This window comes from Argiope bruennichi, chromosome 3, assembly GCF_947563725.1.
Source record: "Argiope bruennichi chromosome 3, qqArgBrue1.1, whole genome shotgun sequence".
Lineage (NCBI taxonomy): Eukaryota > Metazoa > Arthropoda > Arachnida > Araneae > Araneidae > Argiope > Argiope bruennichi.
In genome coordinates, this window is record NC_079153.1 from 138,258,043 (window position 1) to 138,283,817 (window position 25,775).

The 25,775-nt window shown below is 27.2% G+C and overlaps 1 protein-coding gene across 2 annotated transcripts in view; it reads right to left on the minus strand.

Annotated features, from left to right (window-relative positions):
* LOC129963423 (gelsolin, cytoplasmic-like) overlaps positions 1–18,395 on the minus strand; it is a 35,754-nt gene extending 17,359 nt beyond the window's left edge. The window contains exons 1-13 of one of the 2 annotated variants that reach the window (XM_056077780.1): positions 17,906–18,395; positions 13,566–13,640; positions 10,730–10,798; positions 10,226–10,356; positions 8,301–8,581; positions 7,575–7,713; positions 6,256–6,337; positions 6,067–6,165; positions 5,471–5,630; positions 5,134–5,228; positions 4,380–4,514; positions 2,831–2,917; positions 2,447–2,632 (exon numbers count right to left, since the gene is read on the minus strand). In XM_056077780.1, coding sequence (XP_055933755.1) covers positions 2,447–2,632; positions 2,831–2,917; positions 4,380–4,514; positions 5,134–5,228; positions 5,471–5,630; positions 6,067–6,165; positions 6,256–6,337; positions 7,575–7,713; positions 8,301–8,581; positions 10,226–10,356; positions 10,730–10,798; positions 13,566–13,640; positions 17,906–17,974 — 1,608 coding nt within the window. In that variant the 5' untranslated portion in view covers positions 17,975–18,395. The remainder of the gene's footprint in view (positions 1–2,446; positions 2,633–2,830; positions 2,918–4,379; positions 4,515–5,133; positions 5,229–5,470; positions 5,631–6,066; positions 6,166–6,255; positions 6,338–7,574; positions 7,714–8,300; positions 8,582–10,225; positions 10,357–10,729; positions 10,799–13,565; positions 13,641–17,905) is intronic. The other variant, XM_056077781.1, reaches the window with a different exon arrangement.
* Between the last annotated feature and the right edge of the window lie 7,380 nt (positions 18,396–25,775).

A 25,775-nucleotide genomic window follows, 5' to 3' on the forward strand; every position in this document is an offset into this window, starting at 1 on the left:
AAATGAAAAAAAAATAAAAAAAATTCAATGTTTATATTTTGTTGGTGTAATGGTATGTGAATAACCAGTTAACATACCAAGCAAAAGTTCCTTTCCTTTTGAAAAAATGTTAGCTTCCAGCTTAAAATTTGAAGACTAGGGATTAGTGACTTCTGATTTTTTCGAGAACAGTTTTTACACCAGCTTGTTTCTTGTATCTCCAAGGGTATCCTCAAGTGATTCAGTCATATTACATTCGAGAATGTCATCACTATTTCAAATACTCGAAGTGCTCATATGACTTCCAGTATTGGAATTTGGAATTTCATCTATCACAGGTACAGTATTAGAAGATTTAGGGCACACATTAACTGGACAAGATGATTTCACATTACTAGCAATGACTTCGGAATCGGTTACCTTTCATCCAACATTTAAAGTAAGTTTATAAAGGTTCATTTCTTTATAAATAGGAGACTTATTACTTTCCATTTTTTTTTCTTTTTTTTTTAGTTCTCTCTTTATATTTCGATTTGCCTTTTTTTGTAAGAGACTGTGTAGATTGTGAAGAAGAGTTTTGAAGAGTTATTTTATCTGTTTGGGTATAATCAGAAACAGTATTTTTGACTGTTTGTGAGTATAGTAATGAAGATGATGAATTAGAAAGTTGGGGATACACAAATTTCCTTGCCTCTGAGCATGATACATTCTCAGTTACTTTAAGCTCTTAAATTTTCTTTTCCATTTTCTTTTATTGCACTCCTTGGAATCTTAGGTGTGTGGTTTATCACACATTGGCACATTTTGGATCTGAATGGCATTCTGTGCTTGAGTGTCCAACTGAGGCATAATGGGAACAAGTCTGTTTACAGTGTTGCTACTCAAAACTGGAAAAAAAAATTCTCTGCATTTTTCCGTCTGTATATTCAAGATATGAGGAAATGCATGAATAGCACTTATGTGCTAGTTATAATGTAATATGATTTTAAAAAGTGGAAAAACCAAGGAAAGGAAGCAACAATTTAACATTATCAAAATAACATATTAAAAGAAGGTTTATATTAACATAAAAAATATTAAAAAAACTATTTATTATCTAGAATTTGGCAAGAAAATTCATATATTAAAGGGGGAGGGGAATATATAACTTTTCATGCTCTTTAAATTAAGGAATCGTGTGAAATAAAACACAAAATCATTCAATGATTATTTAACAAAAAACATTACATAGCAAGATTATTTTTCTTCACTTATGCTAATTCATGTATTTGGGTATCAATTTCTGCAACCTCGGCAGAATTTTTGGGATCAGTTTCATGCAGCTAATCCTTAACAAATAAAGTATGCATTTTTGCACAGCCTAACGTGCATTTTTTTTTTTTTTTTTTATGTTTTAGCTATTTCCCTTTCAGTGAAAATATGTGAAAATACTTCCGATATATCATTGAATACATTCAAAGATGAATGTGACGCAGTAAGTTTTAATGCATATAAAAATCCAACTTTAAATTATTGTTCTTTCACTAAAAAGATCGAACTCGGTTTATTTGCGGACATTAATTTGATGTCTTCGGATTTGACATGTTATCCTTTCCTGTATTCTTTTTAGATACTAAGTTCAACAACAATGATGAATCTTTTGAACTGACAGGCAATCTTGCATGTTTTTCACTTTTGGCATGCCTAATAAGTGCCTGTTTTCCCATATTAATTAGACATTATCTTTTTACAAAGTGAGAAGTACACAAAAAATGGATTTTGTGGAACTTCTCAAACCCATGCAGAAAATCAGGATTGATTTTTTTTAATCCATCCAATTTGTATTAAACACTGAACTGATGTTGAACAGCTCATTGTTTAAAAAAATTCTCTAATCTACTTTGAATAAACTGACAGTTTCTCAAATTATAAAGAAACCATTCAGTAAACTCAAGTATGGCAGACTAAACACTATCGTGCTGCTTCTGCAAATTGAATGTTCCAGCTATAGTATTCTATTCAACCAAATGTATTCTATTTTCTCACGCAGTTACAGAAGTCCTGTGCATGCTCATTAGCTGCAATTCAGGAATCCCATAGAAAAAGAACAACTGTCTTGCAAATCGAAACTGGACAGAAAAAAAAAGGGGAAAGAGTAGAAAAGGGGCGCATTACATAATCGCGAATGACATTGTTTCGTTTTTGGAAGCTCGACTACGATCTTTCATTCTTGTAATCTTTAGCGATCGGAATTTTTTAGATGAGAAAAAAATAACTATGAAATTTAAAATTCCCTGTATTTTTCGTTTTTATGAAACTTTCCAAATTTTTTTTTTCTGACGATTTTTAAGTTCTCTGTGTTTTTCCGGTTTTCCAGATTTTCGTGGCAACCCTGAATAACTTAGATTTTTTTTTAAATTTGTAATTTAGAAATCAAAAGAAAATCATTTTACAACTAACAGCAAATCATATTGGAGCTATAGAATACCTGCTCTGCCCGAGTGTTGAATTCATTGGTCCCTCTAACTTGAAAAAGGAGAGTGCCGTCCATGTCAAAAGAATCATGATCATGAATATTCTTGAAACCACTTGCATGGCCACCCATTAAAATAACCATGCGGCCCTTAAAAACGCGTAAGAAATGCTCTGGTTCCTGTCCATGGACAACACGGACCTAAAATAAACAAATCTCCGATTAATATATGCAATAAAATCACAGATGAATAAAATAATTATCACTATAATTAAAAATAAAAATAAGGATTATTTTATTCACAAACCCTTCATTCCATAATATAAAATATATTTCATAGAAAGCTTTATATCTGAATCATTTTTCACAATTCATTTTTTATTTTATAAATAAGTTTACCTGTACAGCCTTGCCTCCTAGTTCATTGTCCATTTTAACTGTCAGCATGGCAGAAGCAGCTCTTTCATCTTGGGAACTGGACTGGCCCTAAATGAAACAATTGAGTAGCACAATATGTAATATTGCCTTTTCACATATTTGATTGATAATTTCTTCAAATAGGAAAAATAATTTTCAAAGAAATTATTCTTTTACATTTAATATCAGCAATAATTTTTTAAAAAAATTCAAAACATTACAGATTTTTTTTTTTTTTTTAAATTCTTGCTTTATTTTTTTGTAAAAAGCTGCCTCAGAAAAGATTTCACCATCCCAATATTTTTAAATGCTTTTTGGAAGTAGAATAGTTCAAGGAATTTAATTTAAAATATTTTCTTACTACATATTTAAAAACTAATTTTTAAATACATATTTTATATTTAACTATACAAAATGATTTAATGAACAAAAAGATACAGAGGAAATTTAATTAATTGTAGAATTGTAACTCATGATTATGTGGTATAAAATAAAAGGTTTAATGATTCTAAGAGCATTTATTTTAATACTCTATGGTACAAATAACTGTTCCTCCTTATTCCTGATCCATAGAATTAAAAAAAATAAAAAGCTAAAACAATCAGAATTTTCAGATGTACATAATATTTTCATGTATTCAAATGTATATAATAAAATGATGTATCGTTCTTTTCTTTTTTTATTTACTGACATAATGGCAGATTCTATTTTAGGTAAAAGGAATTAAGAAGGTGAAAATGAACAATGATGTCTAACAATTATGTTTTTAGAAATTTTTTTATTTCTTTATTTTGTCTAGGCATTAAATTTTAAAATATTGCTTTAATGTTTTTACTAATTGCAATACTTTTTTATAAATCAGCAAAAATGTAAAGAACTATACAATGGGGTTAGTTGTAACATATTATAAACAGCAGTATTTATCTTGATTTATGTTTGATTCATGAAGTTAGATATTCTGCTTTAAATACCAGAAAGCATCTTCTAAGACCAGATCTTTAAGGAAATAATAGAAATCCATTTAATAAAATTTAAAAATAAGTTAATTAAAAATAAGAAGAAGTAATGGTAAAAGAATATTACAGCATGCTTAATAAGAAATGAAAACAAAAAGAAAGGAATTTTGAAGGGGAAAAAAAGGTTTTTAACCACACTCCCCGCAAAAAAAAAAAAAATGTAATGCAATTGAGCTAAATAACAATTCAATCAAAAATATTACATAGAGAATACATTGATATATTTAAAAATGCTTATCCTACATGAATATGAATATATGAAGAATTATTTTGTGACTGAGTAGTATAGAGATTCAATTATGTCTAATAAACACAAAAAAGAAAAAGGACAAATTTACAAGCTTTATTCTGCACCAAATATACAAGCATAACAATATATACTAGAATTTAAATTATAAACAAAATTCTTTTATTTCTTCCCCCCCACCCTTTAATTACAGATCAAAAGAAGATAGACCTATTCAAATCAAATATATATATATATATATATCATCAACAAGAATATCTATGCAAACCTGCCAAAAATATAAAATATGCTGTTCCCCACTCGCATGATAAGTATACTTGATAATATAACTATCTCCTCCAAAAAATATCCCTTTCTGTGATTCCTCTACAGGTACAAGATCAAAGTTATCCACTCTCCAAATCTGAAATACAAATTATAATAAATAACAAAATTGATATATCACTAAAATAGCAAATTCAAAAAAAAAAAAAAAAAAAAAATGTAATTGAAAAAGTTTACATAATGCCAATGAAAAAGTGTTGTAGCCTACATACAGCTTGTGGTGGACTATGTATATCAATATCAAGTCAACGAATAAAAAATAAAAAGTGGTTTAAACTTTAAAAAAAAAAATGCCTATTTAAGCTTAATAATTATTGTAATAATTTTGGCTTTCACAGCCAACTAGAATTATTTAGCTGTATTAGCATTTAATTAATATTTGAGTCATTTTTGTATTTTTATTGTGTATTTTTCTGTATATAGTTTTGCAAATAATTATTGATGTGTTTGTTTTCTGAATAGTAACATGTTGTTTCAGCTTTACAATTTTTTAAATAAAATTAGAAGAATTTTGGAAGTATTAGGTAGTGTTTGTCTCCATAGTAGCTACTGTCTTCCTGAATTATTTAACAATTACAGTTACCTTAGAAGACTTATACATACGTGAAAATGACTGTAAGAAATTATTAAGTGCTTGATGATAAATGAGAGAAATTTTAATAAAAAGAATAATTAATTATAAACTGCACCTGCCATACCTCAATTTCACCAGAACCATCATCAGGCATAAAGCTTGTGGCTTTACCGACACTTTTTGCATACAGCGCACATTTCTTCTTACTATCTTCATCTTCTGTAAGATTATATATATATATACACACAACATTATACATAAAACTATATATATATATATATATATATATATATATATATATATATATATATATATATATATATAATATAGATATAATAATTTGTACACATTTAAAATTTTTAAAAAAAGGAAAAACTAAAAATAAGACATTTAGGGAATGTATTACAGATTAATAATTATAAAAAATCAAATAATTTAAAATTAAAAAGAATAAAACAAACCCATTGCTTGCTCCAAAGCAAAATAACGCCCCATAGTCATTTCATCATCCTGCTCTTTCCAAACAGAAAAGTATGATTTGAATAGAGGAGGTTCAGCATACTGAATGACTCTCTTCACTTGCAACCATTTCGGATATCCTTTCATTTCTATATATTTCTGCTAAAAATAATCAATTACATAAAAAAGGAAAATATTTTTGAAAAACTATTTTTTAACAAAATTTTTTGAAAACGAAATAGTCTGTTCAAAATAGAAAACCCAGAATTGTATCAAAAACCCATTGTCTTCAATTTTCATATTCATCATTTGAAAAATTAATACCTACAAAAAAGAAAAGCCAACTTCTGATACAAATACAAATGTTTCCTGAATTGTAAATAAAGTGAAAATTTGTCCAAGGGAAAGAATAAATAATATATAATGAAACAAATCTCAATTGAATCATAAATGGTTGAATTGAGGTCAGATTTGATGGTATACATAAAGGAATTAATTTTCCATTTTCTAAAAATATTTAGCTCCATGTGTTCTCATTTAATTATGGCAAATAATAAAAAAATATAAAAAGATCCAATTTTTTATCAAATAAACTAACATTAGCTAATTTCATGGCTCCAATTCTCTCTTCTCGGCTGGAATTTTTGCCAATCCATACAAACAAACCATTTATTCCACCATCCAACAAAAAACAATCCTAAAAATCATAATAATAAAAATTAAAATCAGGCATATAGGTTTTCTTAATTAATCACTCAAATTTTAATTTCTTTCATTATTAACTTACATCAGACTGCAGATACTCTTGTTTCAAAGGTTTCTCTGATACAAGCTCATGCTGAAGTTCTCCAGATTCATTTTCCCAGATTCTGAAAAGAAAATTAAACTTGCAATTTCTCCTGATTTTGAAATTAGAAGAAATAAATTACATGATCAAAACTATTCAGATACTTTCAGATTTATACATGTTTTACAATTTTCTGCACAATGGTTGGGTACACTGTTTCTGAATTTCAGCCACGGAAAGAGTATGCTTAAACTTACATTTTACATAGATGATTCAGTTATAAGAAAATTTGAGGGACCAACCAGAAGTTGATGAAGATAAAAAGAAGTTGGGGTCATTCTGTTTCTTGCAACCATTTAGATACTACAATTCATTTAAGATACTAAGAGAATTAACCAATATTGTTTTAAATAAGGTAATAGGAAAATCACATATAATAATAATTATTAATTCACATATAATATCAAATATTAATTGATACCTTTTAGTGGTACAGTTAAATATAAACATAAGAGATCTTTAGCACTTAAAATTTTGATATGTTCGAAACTTCGTAAAACAAATGTGTGAATCCCAATCATTTCTTTAAAAAATTAATCTAAAAATCAGTTCTAATATAAAATTTTTTAAAAATGCCATTATCAATACTATGTTATATTTAATTATAGTACAGATTATAGAATTTTCAATAATATTTCACTATCATCAATCCATGAGGTCCTAATTTCCAACAATCAAGAGCCCCTTTCAATACACTGTCATATTTAGTAATTGTACAGATTATCCACTATTCAATTTATTCAGATTCATCTTTATTTGAAAAAGAAAATCTGTTCCTAAACCATAGACATTTAAATAGAATCTTCTAACATTTAAATAAATAATTCGAATAAAAGTAATAAAGAATACATTTTAAGTTAGTTTTTAATAAGTAGATGCTGATAAAGCAATCATTAACTAGTTAAGTGTGTTCGACATTTATATATGTCAATCCAAATCTTCACTTCAGTGCTTTCAATGTGTAATTTCTTCATTTAATAAAAATTATATCTTATTCACTTTACTATTATTTTTTTTGAAACATTTACTAAGCAACCATTGGTATTTCATTCAATTTATATATATGTGTCATCACCTGACTTTAAAAAGAGGGGCCTGAAGGACTAAAAAAATAAATCTAAAGTTAACTGGTTAAAAGAATGTTCATTTTTTGAGAATTAGTGATTTAATGTAAAGGCGCTAGTAAGATTAAAGTTCATGAAATACATAAAAAGCAAACAAAATAAAGATCTCTTCCTTAAGTTACATATTACTCTCACTTGTATAATGCAATTTTAGACTCAAAATTAGCTTCAAATTTCTTATCATCATCACTTGTTCCCTCTGCAACATCATTAGGTGAGCCCCCACCAAGCTCATTAAAGAACTCTTGGATCTCGCTTGAAGAGCAGTTTTCATCTGCAAATATTCAATAAACACAATTATGAATAGTATTTACAATTACCAAAATTTTGCTAAATAAATGTCACAAAACAAAAGCTACATTTACTGCACAATAATAGTAAAATTAGTCAACTACTCTAAGCAATCAATCAAGAAAGCAAAGATATATATTTCCAAATTTTTATTTTAATAATAATCATTTATTCTATAGCATTATTAATATATAATTTAATGATGCTATTTAAAACAATTGAGAGCTTTTATTAGCCAACAGATGAATAACTTTATAAATGCAATCCCACTGAAACAATTTTCCGGTCGTATGTAAGGGGGGAAAAAAGCCACAAAACAAAAGGTATTCAACGCATTTATCCCTCTGTCTTAATTTTTGATACATAATAACACAGCCTTAAATGTAAAATAATGCTTTTTTATGCATCATTTTAAATTAATGCTTATATATACACATAAGTAATAAAAATATGCTTAAAGTAAAATGCCATGCTAGTAAATAAAAAATTATAATCATCTATTAAGTCTTAATTCTTATTTGTAAAAAATTTTAAAAAATTAAATAATATATATATATATATATATATTACCAATGATTTTAACTTCACTCCTCCCACCATGTAAATCATCTCGGATAGCATTAGCAGCTTGAATAGCCTTGATTCTCTCCATATGACCACTCTGAGGTCCTACATAGATGAACACATTAGGCTCACTATCCAAAATAAAGCAATCGCCTATGTTCATAGAACTCACTTCAATTGGCATTTCATTAAGCCGAACATTACGACGTCCTTTTACTCGCAAGAAGCGTTTCACAGGCACATTTTCAACATGATGAAAGCCAGATTTTATACCACCTTTCAAGTACCTGTTTTTAAAAAAAATTCATGTGTCACAAAAATTATTCTCATGTACAAATCCATGAGTAAGGAATTTAGACTAGTTATCTTCACAAAACCTTTGCACTCATTTTTTTATTTCTTTTAGAAATAAAAGACAAACGAATATGCAACCTGAATTTCATCAATATTAGGCAAAATTATCATCTACCAACACATATTATTCTGAACAGTCTTAATAAAATTTTCAAAAATATACAAAATACAACATTTAACTTATCTGAAATTAATTTCCACTAGGGGCACTTCAGATATGGGAATGAGAAGTAGCGATATAAATAAACAGGCTTCCACCATCCCTGTGGATTATTGGTTTGGAGTGGGATGTTTCCATGCCTATGAATTATTGGTATGGAGTTTGAGTTATTTCCATGCCAATGTCAAGTCATTCACTTTCATGAGTGGTGTATATACACCTTTCATGAGTGGTGTATATACACCTTTCATGAGTGGTGTATATACACCTTTCATGAGGTGTGTATAACATAATGGGAGCCATTTTCTATTCATTTGAGGACCTGTTTTATTGTCTCAACAGATCATTCAATTCACCCTAGTTGTTTTGCCAGGCAGGGATAATTTCTTTGTGGTTATTTCATAATGTCATGTTCTTTCTTCTCTCTGCTAATTTTTATCCATTTAGGCACATATATTTTTTTAAATTCCTGCATTTAACGTACATTTAATTTTTTGTTTATGTAAAAGCATTAGATTTTATGCAGAGCTGGCCTTCTTTGTGTACAAAAAGCCATTTGGGGCTCTAAATTTTTTTGTAAAGTAAAAAATTTAAAAAAACAAAAACAAATGTATATTACTAAAAAATATTTTATACTTGTTACGATTGATTGAAACTTTATACTTGTTTATAATATATTGCACACTTGCACTAAATTGTAGTATATACTGTAAACTTCTTATTTTTTAAACCCATCAATTGCTCCATTTAAATTTCTTTCTTTCATCTTCCTATCTCATTCATGGCTAGTGAAGAAGTAGTGCAGTGTCAGGGAGTTACTCATTTAACCTACCATTCTTTTACTTATATAACATATATAGATGCACATACAAAAAATGTAACATTAAAATAGAAAAGAAAAGAAGGCTGATGATTTCATTTGAACACAGTCCCATCAGCAACTTCTGGGTATCGCTCCGTCTTATCTTGTCTGGTAGGGATTTCCCTACTCATGAACAAACTCCCCCCTCCCACTTTATAGGTGTATTGCAATCATTGCTAGTTACCATTCCTAGTAACATCATCAGATAACATTCAGCCAGTCACATGGGAACAAACTTGTATACTTTCAGTATGTGTCAACGCTATTATTGTTCAGATTGCTATTCAGCACTATTATTGCTCAGAACATTATTTTGGTTCTTGATCACATTGAGACAACCCTCAATCATGGGGTCCCAGTGCATAACATCCACCACACACCTCAAATAGCCAGTCCTGATTTTATACAAGAATTCCTTTATTGCATATTATTCATGATATGACATGACATTGAAATTTGAGGCAATCAAAATTACAAAAACAATAATTCAGACAATTGCATGATGTTATGATATGTCAAACGGAGTGGAAAGATTTCAAAAGATTTAAAACTTACCTTATACCTTTCTTGAAATAAGATAAAAATAAAGCAGATTCAAAGTTTTGTACTTCACGGTGTTGAACTGGGCTTCCTCCCAGTACATCATCCAATTCCACAGATTTGATTGCAGCAGTACCCGATTCATCCTGAAAAAGTAAAAATTTATGCTTATAAAATCATCAGACCAAAATTATGCAAATAATAAATACTATCATTCAGAACAACTTTAAGAAACTGATAAATAAAATGATTCAGAATAACTTTAAGATAGAAATAAAATTTAAACAGAATCAGATGATTGCAAGAATAAAAACTGTCATTTGTTAAAATATTAGCAATTTTAATATTACTTTTTATACATTGCACAAAATTATATCAGAAAATTTAGAAACTATTTCACAATCAGAAATAAGTTAACAGATAATTCAGTACAATGATTATTATTTTTTGTTGTTGTTGAAGTACTAAGATAAATTCAATTAACAATTAAGATATTTCATTTAATTGTAATGAACACACCTGGGAAGTTTCTTCACCAAGCCAAAAGTGGATATTCCATTCTAATTTGCCACTTTTGGTCTCTTTTGTCTGAAAAGAGAATAATACAATAATTTGAGTGCTGGTTACAATTTTAAAAATTTGAAAGTAAAACAGTAATACAAACAAGAAAGAATCATTGTTGATTGATCCATGTTGGAAATTCAGATCTTTTAAAATCAAATAATATTTTTATTTTATTTCATGAGAAGAAATTTATACACAGGGATGCAGGGCAATGAAAGGCACTGAAGCTCGGTTTTCCCTTTACTTAACTTCCAAATTAAATTTTTATTTTTTAAATTAAAGTAAAGAAGCAAATTTTGATATACTAAAATAATAAAGTGTTTTAATTGTGGGTCATTTTAAAGAGAATGATTCCAGCATCATCAAAAAATCTCAAAATTTAAAAGAAATATTATATGAAACAGTAGAAAATGTACAAATTTTTTTTGATACCATTTAGTTGATATTGAATTATAAGATAACTCTTCAAATATAAAGCAATATATTTTTAAAAATTTATAACAGAAAGCTTCCAAGAGGTAATTAATGAAAAATGTTTTTAGAATAATAATCTGAAATTTAAATATTAGTTTAGATTGTAATTTGAAAAAGTTGAAGAGCATTACTCCTGAAAATTAAATTAAATCACAAAATTAAATTATGTTGGAAATACTACAAACAATATTAGAATCTCAAATTACCCAAAGTTGTGACCTCCTTAGCAAATACCTACTTTTTCAATTTAGTAATCTACATTGAAGAGATAACATATAATAATATTCATTAATATTCATGCTATAAAGAAATTCATTTTACAACATTTTATAAAATATATAAAAAAAATTCAATATTTCACAAACTTTAAAATTATTCCAATAATAATAAAATGAAAGGCATAACAAGAGAATAATTTCTAAATGAAAAACTAATACAAGAAAAGATTGCAGATACACCACATTTCTTTTACATAGAGAAGTTTTAGTGGCATTAACCTTTAAAGGATTATTCTTCGCTTTTAACTTCTTTTAAAATCTACATTCTATTAATGCAATATATAATCAGATGGTGTAATAACTAAGCCTCTTGCCACAAATATATATTTGTCCTATCTAAATTTCAATTATATTTAAACAGTGTCCATTAGAATTTGCAAGTATTAAGATGTAATTTAATTAAACATGAACATTATTTTTTAGGGGATTAAAAGAAAAGAAGCTCTCATTTCCTAACGTTGTTTTTAAAGAAAATCCACCTTCCTTGAAAATAGCCAATGGAAAATTATTAAATGTTTTAATTTTATATTTCACTTTTGTAAGAAGCTACTGCTAAAATTTATTAAGAAAATATTTTTTTAAAAATGCAACATTATAATAAGATCACTTTTTAGTTATATGATACCTGTCTAAAAGAATTTCAACTTTTCATTATATATGGAATAGCTCTGTTATACAAAGATGCAACAAACTAGTCAAAATCATAATATTTCTACATAAGCAAGACTAATATATAATCATTATTTAAACTTTAATGACTAAAACAGAAAAAAATTATATTAACTATAAAATTTATGAAGTCTACACATATAAGCTAATGTAATAAGTCAATTTTTAACATGAAAATATTTCATAACAAAATAACGCATTTAAAAAATACATCTTTCATAGATATAGTAGAAAAATATAGCCTGAATACTTCATTGTAGTACCTAGTTAACAATGTCACCACTGCACTGAAAAAAAAAATTGAGTAAATTTCTCCTATAATCAATATTTAAACATTTTGTGATTAAATGAATTTGCTGTAATAAAATTAAATTAAGTGTTGAAAATTACACAGAAATATTAAATCAATTTATTCTAAAATATTTTTTCTTTGCTTTTAACTTTACAAATCTTATTCAAAAGTAATTCAAGTTGTTCTGAATGAAAAGTAATCATACTATTTTGAAATATATCTTTTTTTTTAATCTTTTAAATAAAGAAACACAAATTAACAAGTGTACTGATAACAATAACTTTTAATAGGCTAGTTTCAAAAACAAAAATAAATGACAAAAAAAAACTCCTTTTGGAATGTGTTTTGCCCTTATGACCTACTTTTTCTTCAAGGCAAATTAGAACGAGCTCTTTTAAAAAGCTGCTCACAAAACAAGGTTATTTACTTGATCTTTCAATAACAAAGGACTATTATTAAGATTGATATGTGGGTGAAAAAAAAGTAGTATCTGATAATGGCCTGGAAATGACATTAAAATAATTCAAATTTAAAAGAATCATAGTTAAATAAATCTTGTTTCATATTACTTAAACACATTATTTCATATTATTATATGTAATTTTATTAATTAATTTTAGTTCATAAATATTAGTTAACTGCAATTAACTTCTCTATTTTTATTAGACATCTACAAAATACAATATAATCTAATAAATAAAATTTCATTCTTTTTATATAAGTTAGTGATAGAATTCTAAAATCTTTGTAGCATTCTAAGTTTGATTATAGCTCACTAAAAAAGAAATTTATGTCTAATAAATGCTACATATTTTTAAGATTTACAGTAAGTATTACTCTCCAACCATAAGAAAAATTTTATAAGACTTACAGTATAAAACAAAACAAAACTTAAAAATATCTTATATTCTCACAGACATCTTCCAACCTAGAGGAAGAATAGAAATACAATTGCTGAAGGAAATTGCTGAAAAGAAATATATTTCTGAATACCTATGTAACAATAAACCATCACTATAAAAAAATATAAATTTATGAGGATCATTAAAAGGAAAGAAAAGAAATATAAGATACCTACACTTAAAACAATATAAGAATCTCCACTGTAAAAATTCCCATATTCACTTGTAGGTACACTTTTTACTTCAAAATCCTAAAAAAAAAAAAAAAAAAAAAAAATTACAATAAAATTAATTAAATGATAGCATATGTTAGAAATTATTTCCAAATTAAAATTCATTGCTTTATTTTTTTTAAATTAATATCTGAAAACCATTTTCAAAAAAATTATTCCTGTTAAAAGAAATTTAAAATGTGTAGTGATGATTATTACTCATGATTTTATTTATTTATTTTATTACTGAAAGTTTTAGGACAAACTTTAGTAATAGTTAATATATAATAACAAGTACTTTACAAATAAGTTTCATATGGAAAGGATATCAGTCACCTATAATAAAAGTGGGAAATACAAAATATCAAATTTTACAGTAGAGATAAAAGGAAATTTCTAAATTTTTATAGCAATATAAAATTGCAATAATTAATTATCAAAACAAAATGAAAGTATAAATAGAATAAAATTCAAGATGCAGAAGATATAGGAATGATTCAGTAAATTTAACCCTTTCCAAATCCTGTAAATGTAGCCCATGTTTAATTGTGCCATTTTTTAAGTAGCAATATTTATCAAATATCAGGTTCCTCTTACATAATACTTGCAAATATACTTTTACTCATTTGCAATATTTTAGATGTAGACTGATAAAACATTTACAAAAATGTTAATTTAGATCAAAATTAAAACCTACTTCAGATTCTCAGTAGACTTTGTAGAGATTTAAATAGAAAAAGAAAATAAACAGTTTCTACACCTTCTTTTACTTTAGAAGAAACTTTTTAATCTTACATTGCCTTTTTATGAACCATTAATGAAGTAATAGCTATAAGACGTAAATGCTATGTTAAATAGATTATAACACAAATAAATCATATCTTAGTTACATTAAAAGAAACTAAACAAAAAAAAACATTTAACTGTGTTATCATAAAAAACTCATTTAACATAAGAATCAAGTATAATAATTATGATTTGGTTATTCAGTTACATATACAGCTTCAATATTTAAAGTTTTAGGGGCATCATTTAAAAATAATACCCAAAACTTTAATTTTTCTGAAACAATTTCAGCAAAACTCCACTTTTTGAATAATGTCACTTTTTCACCCTAAAACTAATTCTATAAAAAGAAAAAAATAGTGAATAAAAAAGGCAGCCAATATTTATCACAAATAGTTTTAAAATACTTGATTCAAAATAAAATAGTATGGAGATTTGTTCTTTTGCTTCTAATTTAAAATTTTTAAAAGCTTTATGTTGAAACTTTTTTTTTTCACAAATTAAAGTTATTTTGCAGGGTTGCTACATGAAAATCATATCTGCATATTGTGAATGTCACAAAACAGAGAAAAAAGTATGTAATTTAGAAGAATATATTTGGAAGCAATTAAGGATAAATAATCTTATAGAAACAAGATTCAATTTACTCTTAATGAAATGTCATGAAACTGTTTTATGTAAGGATAAATTTTCTCTTTTATCTCTAGCAAAATTAACCAAACCATAATTACTATACATGATTCTTATGTTAAATGAGTTTTTTTTATAATAACACAGTTGATTGGTTTTTTTTTTCATTAATATTTTCTCTTTTATCTCTAGCATTCTCTCTTCATATATTATATTAGTGCAGATGATTAGCCAAATGAGATGCATAATTTTTCTTGTGCCATCGTTAAACATCTTCTATAATAGCAATGTAACACATATTAAATATAATTATCTGACATATATATTATATAATTGTAACACTCTTCCTGTATCAAGGCATGCCTAAGTTAATTCCATTAGCAGATTAATAATTAAATTAATTTTTTGGAGCTGTGTGGCTTTTCTTAGGGATAAAAAAAAAAAGCTTCATGATTTCTTTAAAAAAAATATGCATTAACAAACAACTAAAAATGAAATTTTTGAATTATCTTCAACTTATCTTTATTTTACATATATAAACAGAAACAAGATGAGAATAATTAATCATTAAGTTCTTTGAGATATGCCTGGCAATTACTTATATAAATTGTATCCATTATTATTTTGAATATTTTTCAAAGCTGGAAGAAATAAACCACTATTAAAGTTACCTATGAATAACCTCTTAATTCAGAGAATATATTTAAAAAGCCTTTAAATAGATTTATAAAATATACAAATTATTTTTAAGAAAGCTGGTTTAAAGATGTTATTGGCTGCATATGAAGATGCATATCTTTACTTAAATTATTTTGATGTAACTTTTTAGGAATAACAGTATCTTTAATAATAAATAAAAAATAATGTCACTGAATGAATTATATAAAACTTAAAAACTACAAGCTAGCTGCTCTCTAATCCTCATATTACAAACCATAATATAATAACATTAAAGAAAACTGAATAAATCTCATAAAATTGATATGAATCAATTGCTTCAATATAATAGAAATTAAAAATTGTCCATTTTTTAAAAGTTCTTTTTTCTAGGTTATTTGCCTTATTGCTGAAGGAAGACTGACTGGAGGTTATTTTGTCCATGTATACAGGTTATTCACTTTTATTGTAACACAGCACTTAATTTCTAAACCATTAGAGATAGACATATTGTTCCATTTGGAAAAATGCTTTAAATGATGGGAATAATTATATTTATGTTGCTTGATAGAGTAAATATTTTTCACAAAAATTTAAAATTTGTAACTTTTTGAGAAACTTTTTATACAGTCCTTTTACAGAGAAAATTTTTTATACTCTGGTCCTATCATCCATATTTATTTAAAAATTTTCAATATTCTAATATATATATATATATATATTTATATAAACAACATTGCTTTATAATTAAAATTGACTGTATTATAGCAGTTTAATCTAAATGAGAATAAATTTATTTTAAGGAACACTTTCAAAAAGTAAAACAATGATACATAATTTCAATTTGCAAAATCTCTCATAAAATTTCCCTTGAGGCTACAAAATTATCTGCAAAATTCCTCTAAAAGTACAATATTCAACTCTATAAGTCAATCAAGTTTTGCTGCAGAAAAAAATGAATTTCTTTAATTAAAGTTTAATAATGTCAAGAATATTTTACTAAATATGTTTGATAAAACTGAAGGACCTGTAGAAATTTAGAGTTCATAAATTTTCAAAAAATACATTGCATGACTCAAACAGCATAAAATGTATTTGACTCAAACAGCATTCTTCACACATCATTTAAATCGTTTTCTCAACTTGGTTTACATCTCTGTTCCTAAAGATTTAGAAATCAGCTATTTATCAACAATAAGAGGCTCTGTAAGATATGATTATGCAAAATACTGATTAAACTGATTAATGCAAAAATACTGATTAGACATTTTCTCTTTTCAAATCAAAAATAAATATAGTATCTAATTAAATTACTATTCAGTCAATTTTACATTTAAAGGAATTAAGTAATTTTAGAACTGTTTACTTTCTTTCTTACTATATTTTTATTGGTTATATGATTTGATAAGAATTTTTATAATACATAAAAATAACAAATGGAAAATATCAGATATATCTGTTTATTGTTATAGTTCCAACACAGCCATAAAATTTCTTATCTGAATTAACATATTGAAAGATATATTCCTTTCATAGGGAATGCAGATTAACAAATCAATTTCAAAAATCTAAATTTCAAAATATGTATATTTGAAGAAATTACAGAGTATTAATTATATATTTAATTTAAAATAATAATATCACAATCTTTATTTTTTAAACGTATCATGAACTTAAATTTAACATTAAAGTTAAAAATCTAGCATGACATATGATAAATACTTATTTTTCTACATTATAATTAAAAACCATTTATGCATATTTATCATTATTCTGAAAATGCCACATTCTCAGTGAATGATATTTGGGTGAACCAGTAAGCAACTAAAAATTAAAAAAATTAAATAGTGAGAAGGAATGTAGGATTTTGGATTAAGTCCAGAGTTATTACTCAGCTGTTTCTGCAAGTTAAGCACATATATCTATCTACCAAAGAGTTACTTAATTTAACTATTGCCACACCCTTAATAAATACAGAGGAAGTGTGTACCAAAATATTCGCTAGATGCTCCAGCGGTATCAAACACGTTTAATTAATTACACTTAGTAACATAAACTGTCATCTAAACTTCTATTTTAGACTGCTTCTTAAAATACACTATTGATTGGATTTAGATTATATTAATGATAAGGTATAGCAAAAACGTAACACAAGAATATTAAATATCCAAAAAAATTAATGAAATTAATTTTCTGAAAAAAAGGTAAGAGAAATACAACATTTTTCTTACTTCTATTCTCCAGATTGTCAAACCTGGCGTTTGTCCTACTCCTTCAAAAGCCGGATCTATAACTGTCATGTTCGAAAAATAAAATTGTTTTAAATTTAAAAACGAATATTTAATAATTTATTGAATTATGTAGATCTTGAAACAACACAATTTCGTTGCTGAGTAAGGCAGAATCTTTTATAAAAAGCACTTCAATTCGGCAGCAGTATCTGCTTATAGCACTCAATACGATTTGTAGCTTCAGCGAAATGGTCTGCCTCCGTTGCTTTGTTTTTGTTGTCAAAGAACCGTATATCGTGAATCATCAACGAAGGTGAGCAAGTCTGGATTGCAAAATTGTGTGAACTGATTCGTGACATAATTATCTTTTACAGTTTAAACCGAGTTAAAACATGTAAGAATTTAGAAACATGAATGTGATTCTAAAAAATAATATTCTTTGAAAATGTACAATTTTTAGATTTTAACCACAAGCCAATAAAATTCATTATAAATCATATACGTTATATTTTGGAAACATATAGGATTTACTATACTTCTGTCCAGATGGCGCCACTATTAAAACTTTAATTATAAATTGCAAGGTCAAAATGTACTGTCATTCAGTAGATAACAGGAAAAAATATTTCCGCATATTCCTCCCCCCCCCCTTCTTTTTTTGCTCAATTCACTTTTTACACGTAAAATCTCTAAATTTCTTCTACGTTTCCTTCCTCATTTCTCAATACAAAAAATAATATAATTTAAATACTTGTCTTTTAAAATTAAATTTATAGATGCAAAAATTAAAAAGTCTGCAGATAAAGTTTCGGTTCCAGAAAAAAGTGCTAATGTATGTATTTGAATAGAAAAAAGAAAATGCGAAGCACAAAGTACACTTTTAAAGACAATAAAGTCAATTATTTGTGTAATCTCAGACTCATATCAGACATATAGAAGAAATTACTATAGTTTTTTTTTTTTCCCCTTACAACAAGATAAAGGATTTAATAATGTAATTTATTACCTTTGAAGCCATTGCATATGTTGACGATAAAAAAATTGCTATGTTGTTTTATTTATGAAATGCCGCATTTATATCATTTCTCATTTTAATAAATTTTGAAATTCAATCTCTTACCAAAAAAAAATTATTTACAGAAACATTATTTAAGGTTATTAACAACAGATTCTTTAAACTCTTATTTATTACTTTTTCTCATTTAATGACCGCATTCTCTATCCCCTGCATCAGGAATTCATCTAACTAATAATTCTACTGTTAATTCACTCTTCCCTAATCGACTTTCATAGATCAAAGTTTGGAATAGAATTCGTGATATTAGTATATAGTCAAATTAAAATTATAGCCGTTTCATCCAAAACAATGTTTGAGATGTACAATCATTATTAATTTTAGTAGATAATAATAAAAAAAATAGATAAAAATTTTCAAATTATTAAAAAAGGGGTAAAAAAGCAACAAAAAAATCTGGATTGATGGAAGATTCAAATCTAGAATTGCAAAACTGAAAGAGAAAAGCAGTGCTTTATCCTTACAAGACGAGTTCATTGAACTTGACGCTAATCTATTCTTCATTTACTTTTTCCTATTACACTTCCATGATCAATATTTGAAAAAAGGCTCACTGTATTCCTATGCTAGGATATCAATGTATATTCGAATTCGAATTATAATCATTGTAACTAAACATGTTGCTTTATATATAAAATTATTACAGCGAATGAGTTTAAAAAGTGAGCCAAAGGTTTTTAAAAATTTTGTCCAATTTAACAAAAAAATATATTATTTATGAAAAATATTACAAAATATTTTCGTTTAATAGCAAATAAATAAATAATTTTTGAAAAAAAAAATATATGATATGCCAATACGTGATTCGAATCTGGAATTGCATAACAAAGTTGAGAGCAAAACACATCACGAATACGTCTCACTGTCGTTGTTTGAAGCTTTTTCGACTTTTCGTTCGCGCATTTTGAAACTAAAATCAAAGCATGAAACCAGCGAGAGTGAGGACAGCTCCTTTTGCTGCTCTACATTACAAACAAAACCAGTTGGAATAATCTTCCCAAAACTTTCTTGCATTCTCTCTAATAAATGTGATATCCCAGAGAGCACCTGCCATTGAACGCCATTGGCATACAATAGTTTCGCAATATTAACCTTTGACATGAATTTTTCATTTTTACTGAATCTATCGTGCCATCTTTAGCGAGTTTTTTGGCGATCCACCTTGGCATGCTGTTAATAGCATCTGAAAATCGAACTTGTATTTGAGATGCGTTTTCTTCCCAGCCGATTTAAACCAAAATTTGATACAAAACAACATTTGTTGTCCCAAAATCACGTACTGAATTTGATGTATTTAAGCCTTTGCTTTTTAGAGTTATCGCGGTTGCGTCTTTAAAAGTGCAGATTGGCAGGCTTGTTGGATTTGGCTTAAAATTGGATGTCTAAACTATAGATATTAAATGCAAAGAAAGATGCAAATTTAATGTAAAGAATATATCAAATTTCCTCCGAGTAGCTCAAAGCGTTTTGAGTTTTCTTTGTTCACAGAAATCGGACAAACAGATAAACAGACATAATTCCAAGGTGTGTGTGTTTTTTTCCCCGAATCCGGGCAGGTCTGAATTATACAGATCCAGAGTTCAAATGTCTTGATGAATACAATATTATCTCTCGTATATGAGAAAGCAAAAAGGCTCCTAAGGTGAGATATTAATGAATAGTCGAATTCCAATACTAGTCGCTTCATTCAAAAATATTCGCAATCATATCTAGTTTCAATGAAAGATAGAGAAATTGAATTGGAAAATTTTAGAAATATTTTGGAATTTTAAAGCAGAAAAGAAAATTTTTATTCTTGCACATTCTACAATTCGAAATTGCAAAAGGAAGATCAATGTATGGTATTTTTTCCCCATAAATTCGTCTCCTTAATATCTATCGAAGCTATATTCTACTCGTCAGTCGCTCATTCTTATTCGACTTCCAAGATCAAAACTTTTTTTAAAAAGCATTATGTATTCTTATAGTAGAATATAAATGTATAATCGAATTCAAACTCTAGTTATTTTATCCAAAAATACTATTACATATCTATGGGTTTTTTTATTTCAAAAAGTGATAAAAAAAAGATGAAAAATTTCGAAAATGTCATGGAATTTTGAAACCAAATGAAAGAAACGTTCTTGACCGATGGGCGATTACAAAGTGAAATTTAACACTAAAACACAAACTCATTATCCTATACCTTACATCAAGAATCATCAACTGAGATTGACGCTGATTCTACTCTTCATTTACTCATTCCTATGCGACTTGCAAGATTACCAACTTATGAAAAACCAGTATGCATTCCTATGGTATGCTATCAGTATGTAATCGAATATCAATACTTGTCGTTCTGTCCAAAAATATTACTTCATGTGTGCAATCCTTATTTGTTTTAGCCAATAATGAGAACAATTGGTAAAACAAATTTCAGAAAATTTAAAACAGAAAAGAAAGAAAATATTTTTGCGAATTGCGTAATTCGAAACTGAAATTTAAGTCTATGGCAGAAAAAGCAATGCTTTATTTCCTCCACCACGAGTTTATCTAGTTAATGCTGAATGTAATTCTACTCTTTTGACGCTCATTCTTATTCCAGTTGCAAGATGAAAGCTTGACAGAAGACATAATGTATTCCTATAATAGAATATATCAGACTATTTTAACAACAATACTGCTTGATAACCACGATATTTATTTTATTCGGGAAATGAGGGGAAAAATGGATTAAAAAATATTTCATGTATTTCTAAAACAAAACACATTTTCTGCATTGCGATTCGAACCTGCAATCCGAAAGTCGAGGGAAATATTTCAGGCACTATCCCATACAACATGAATTTGTCTTGCTAACATTGAACCTAGTTTTATCCTTTGCAGATTGTGACTACATCCTGTACCTACATCCGTTTGGCCGTTTACTGTTTGCCCGTCGGCGATAAAGAGTTTTGTCGGTAGAAGTCGATTCTTCGGAATGGCTGTGCATTAATGATTAAGTTTATTTGACTGTAAATTATTTGATTTTTGCAATCTAATGTATTAAGATGTAATTATTTCGTTGACGACTACAAGAGACGACGAAATAAATAAATATATAGTATACAGTAGCTTTTTAATTACACTAAAAGAACTTTTCGATTTCACAAAACTTGTTAAACTCACATATATTTTTCAGATTCTATATTTAATATTATACATAATTATGCAATGTGGGAATGTAATTTCCTCCCTCCAATTTTTTGTTCAGTTACTCTCCACGGTAAAAACTGTATAATTAATTGCATTAAAATTTTGAATAGATTTTGGATAAAGATGTCTTAAGGGTAAAGTAGTTATTCATAGAATATTCATACATTCTATGAATAATATTTATATCCATATATAAATATTATTCATAGAATGATATTTATATATTATTCATATATGGATAATATATAAATATTCATATATGAATTCATATATAAATATTCATATATGAATTCATATATAATATATTCATATATAAATTCATATTATTCATATATGAATTCATGCCATTGAAATTCTTTTGGGGGGGGGGGTGGAGGAGGAGAATATTGGCCTGAAATACTCCGAGAGAAAAAGTACTTAATGATAAGAACACGTACTTAAAAATAAACACAGGGGTGGGGGTGGGAGTTAAAATTCAATGTCTTATTGTTTTTCAACAAAATGAATTGATTTTTAAATCTAAATATACACATAAAAATAAGTAAATGAGGAATCTAATGTTTAAATAGTTCATTTTCCGTATGTGAAATTTTTAATGCCTTACTAAGAATTGAAAAATGAATAAGTTTGTACATATATTTACAAAATATTTTCTCCAGTCTTCTTAAAAAACATCCTCGTATCTATTCCGATATCTATATTGTTCAATGTACATGACCGAATAGTTGTAAATTTTTGTTCGTGTACACGAGCTGATTCACAGCAGACTCGAAACACATCTGATTTCCTGCTCATTGCTGCAATCTTTATTTACAAATTCTCTTAACCCTTCAACCGGCTGGAACGTAGAAAGTCGCTCCAACGTGTCTCTTGAATACCGGCTGGAACGTAGGAAGTTGCTTTCCGAAAACTGTTTTGAACCCGGCTGGAACGTAGGAAGTTGCTTTCCGCAAACTGCTATTAACCCGGCTCCAACGTAGAAAGTCGTCAATGCTTTCCCCCTTAAATGCAATAAACGGGGTGGGTCATCTGCTTGTTAAGGTCATTTTGTGGTTTTCGCTGACAGTTAGAATTTGGGTGGTCCCTCCAATTAGGGGAACGAACTCCCGAAAAGGGGAAATAACGCTTTTCGTAAGAATTCGCGATTGCAGGATCGATTGGTGATATGAGCTGTATACTTCATTTCTGATTTGGATATTTCATTATTTCGCCACAAATTTAATATCCAAATGAAAACTATTATACTTATTAAAGGTAGGGAATCCCTCATATTTACATGTCATAATCATGTATAACAGTTAATGATTGTGATTAGTTCGCAAAAAAGTACGTTTGAACTTTTAATAATACTTTTATTAAAATGCTGTAAAATATAAAAAAACAAATCCTTATATAAAATTTTTAAATTTATTTTCATCCCAATTATTAAGCGAGACAAATATTTATTTATAAATGTAATTTTAACTATTGTTTAAGCTTTGTATATAGATTTTGGCCAAGCATTTAATACGTAATGAAAGGCAAATTTGAAAATTTTTGGATCTAATTATTTATTTTTTACTGTTTAGAATGAGTTTTTAGTAAAAGCGTTTTTAATTTTTTTTATAGACGTTTTTATTTAAAGTATCTTGATAAATGTAGTTACTATTATTCTCTTATACTGCTTAATATTATTTTTTATTTCACTATTTAAATACAAGCGTTGTTCACTGGTTTTTGCAAATCATATTTGTCTTTCGTTTTTTTTTTGGGGGGGGGGGGGGAGAGGGCTCAGGTTATAAAAAAAACCGCTTTTTTTATAAATATAAAAAATATTTTTTTAGAAAATATATCTTTAAAATATATAATTATATTATAAATATATATTTAAAATCTCTATAAAAAAATCAAAGCACATTCAAATGGGAGGAAGAGTTGTGTCTTGTGACGGGCTGCGAAAAGCGTAAATGAAAAAAATTACTTGGTAATAATAAGGACTATTAAAAAAAGTTTGGCATATGAAAGAAAGAAAATATATTTAATAAATGGAAAACATTTATTTATATTCTTCAAAATTGGATGATGTGTATGATATTGCTTTGAAGAATAGAATTAATGAATGTATCTGTGCAATTATAATTATTGCTTTGCAATAAAACAGCATTAACTATTTAATGAAATTAAATAAATGCATTAAAGGCTGATACGATTTCTAACTGTTTGAACGTATCACAAGGCTGTGGATTCAGAACTTTTTTTATCTATGGATCTCGGTTCCTTTCAATTGCTAGTATTCGGTAAGAAAATCCATGTGTTTCTCTATGTGAAAGTAGTTTTTCGGCTTGTTCGCATTGTTAAAAGAAGTTTTACGATCAAATCAAGCAGTAAAATGTCGGTAGGTTTAGTGCTTAAAGTTGCCCAAGTTACATTACAAAGAGAAGTGTTACATCTGGTGAACAACAGCCTATTCAAGGAAAATTAGTGTCTCAAAATGGGTTATATAGAACATGCGCCAGGCAGATTGTACAATAGAAGTACTTTTAATACGAATCTTGCATTGAAAGGGAGGATATTTTCCCTTGCTAGGCATTCAGCAAGACAAGAATTAATTCTTGAAAGAGGTTTTGAGTAGTTCTTTTAATCTTTACCATTCTTGAAATTTATGAGTCTTGGATTCAAAAGATTAATTCATCACTCCTGAAAGCGGTGTTCTTTTTATTAAGTTAACGTGGGTATTATGGCAATAATCTATGAAAAAAAGTTTTTAAGGTTTGCTCTTTAATCAGTTTTAGATTTTATGTCAAACAAAGTGTGTGCTCTACTATTTTTGATTTTCATATCCATTAAAGTTTTTTTTTCATAGAAGATTTAAAGACGTATTTCTTAATATATTCAATAATAAGTAATGACTAAAAAATAAAATAAAAAATTCGATTTCTCTGTTCACTAATACAATGCAAGTGGGTTTTCTTACTAAATTTGTTTATATTCTGGTTGAAATTCGGCTATTGATCAGATACTACTGAAGATTGTTTCCAATAGAAAAATTGCTTCCTTTAGGAAATTTATTTCTAATGCAGTTCCTAAGGGCAATCCTAATAGCAATTTTCAAAAATGAGCTAAAAATGTTTCACCAATGCTTGATTCTGCACTTGAACTTTATCTAAAGTATAACAGAATTTTTAACAAAAGCATACCACTGAAAGATACTCAGCATTAAATAATTAGTTGGATCATATCTTGATATCAACAATGGAAAAAAATTAGGTTGAAATGATAGAAGCAACAATGAAGACAATTTAATTTCACTTCCATAATGAAATATATTGATGTAAAATATGCTTAAATTCGATAAATTAATATACAAATGTCAAATTAGTTAATTTACTTTTCTTCGAATTACCACGGAAAAATTTTAATTAAAATTTTTACTATGCTTTAAAAATTCATAATTTACGAAAATAGTAGCGTTTGAATTTTTAAAAAGCTATTTGTGAATATTATTTTTACTTTGATAAAAAGTAGTTACAGATGATAAGAACATCATGAGACATTTAACATTATGAGAACATTTTAACATCATGGGACCACGATGAGTCATCTGTGACTAGACCACCAATAACTTGCTGCTTTATCACACCA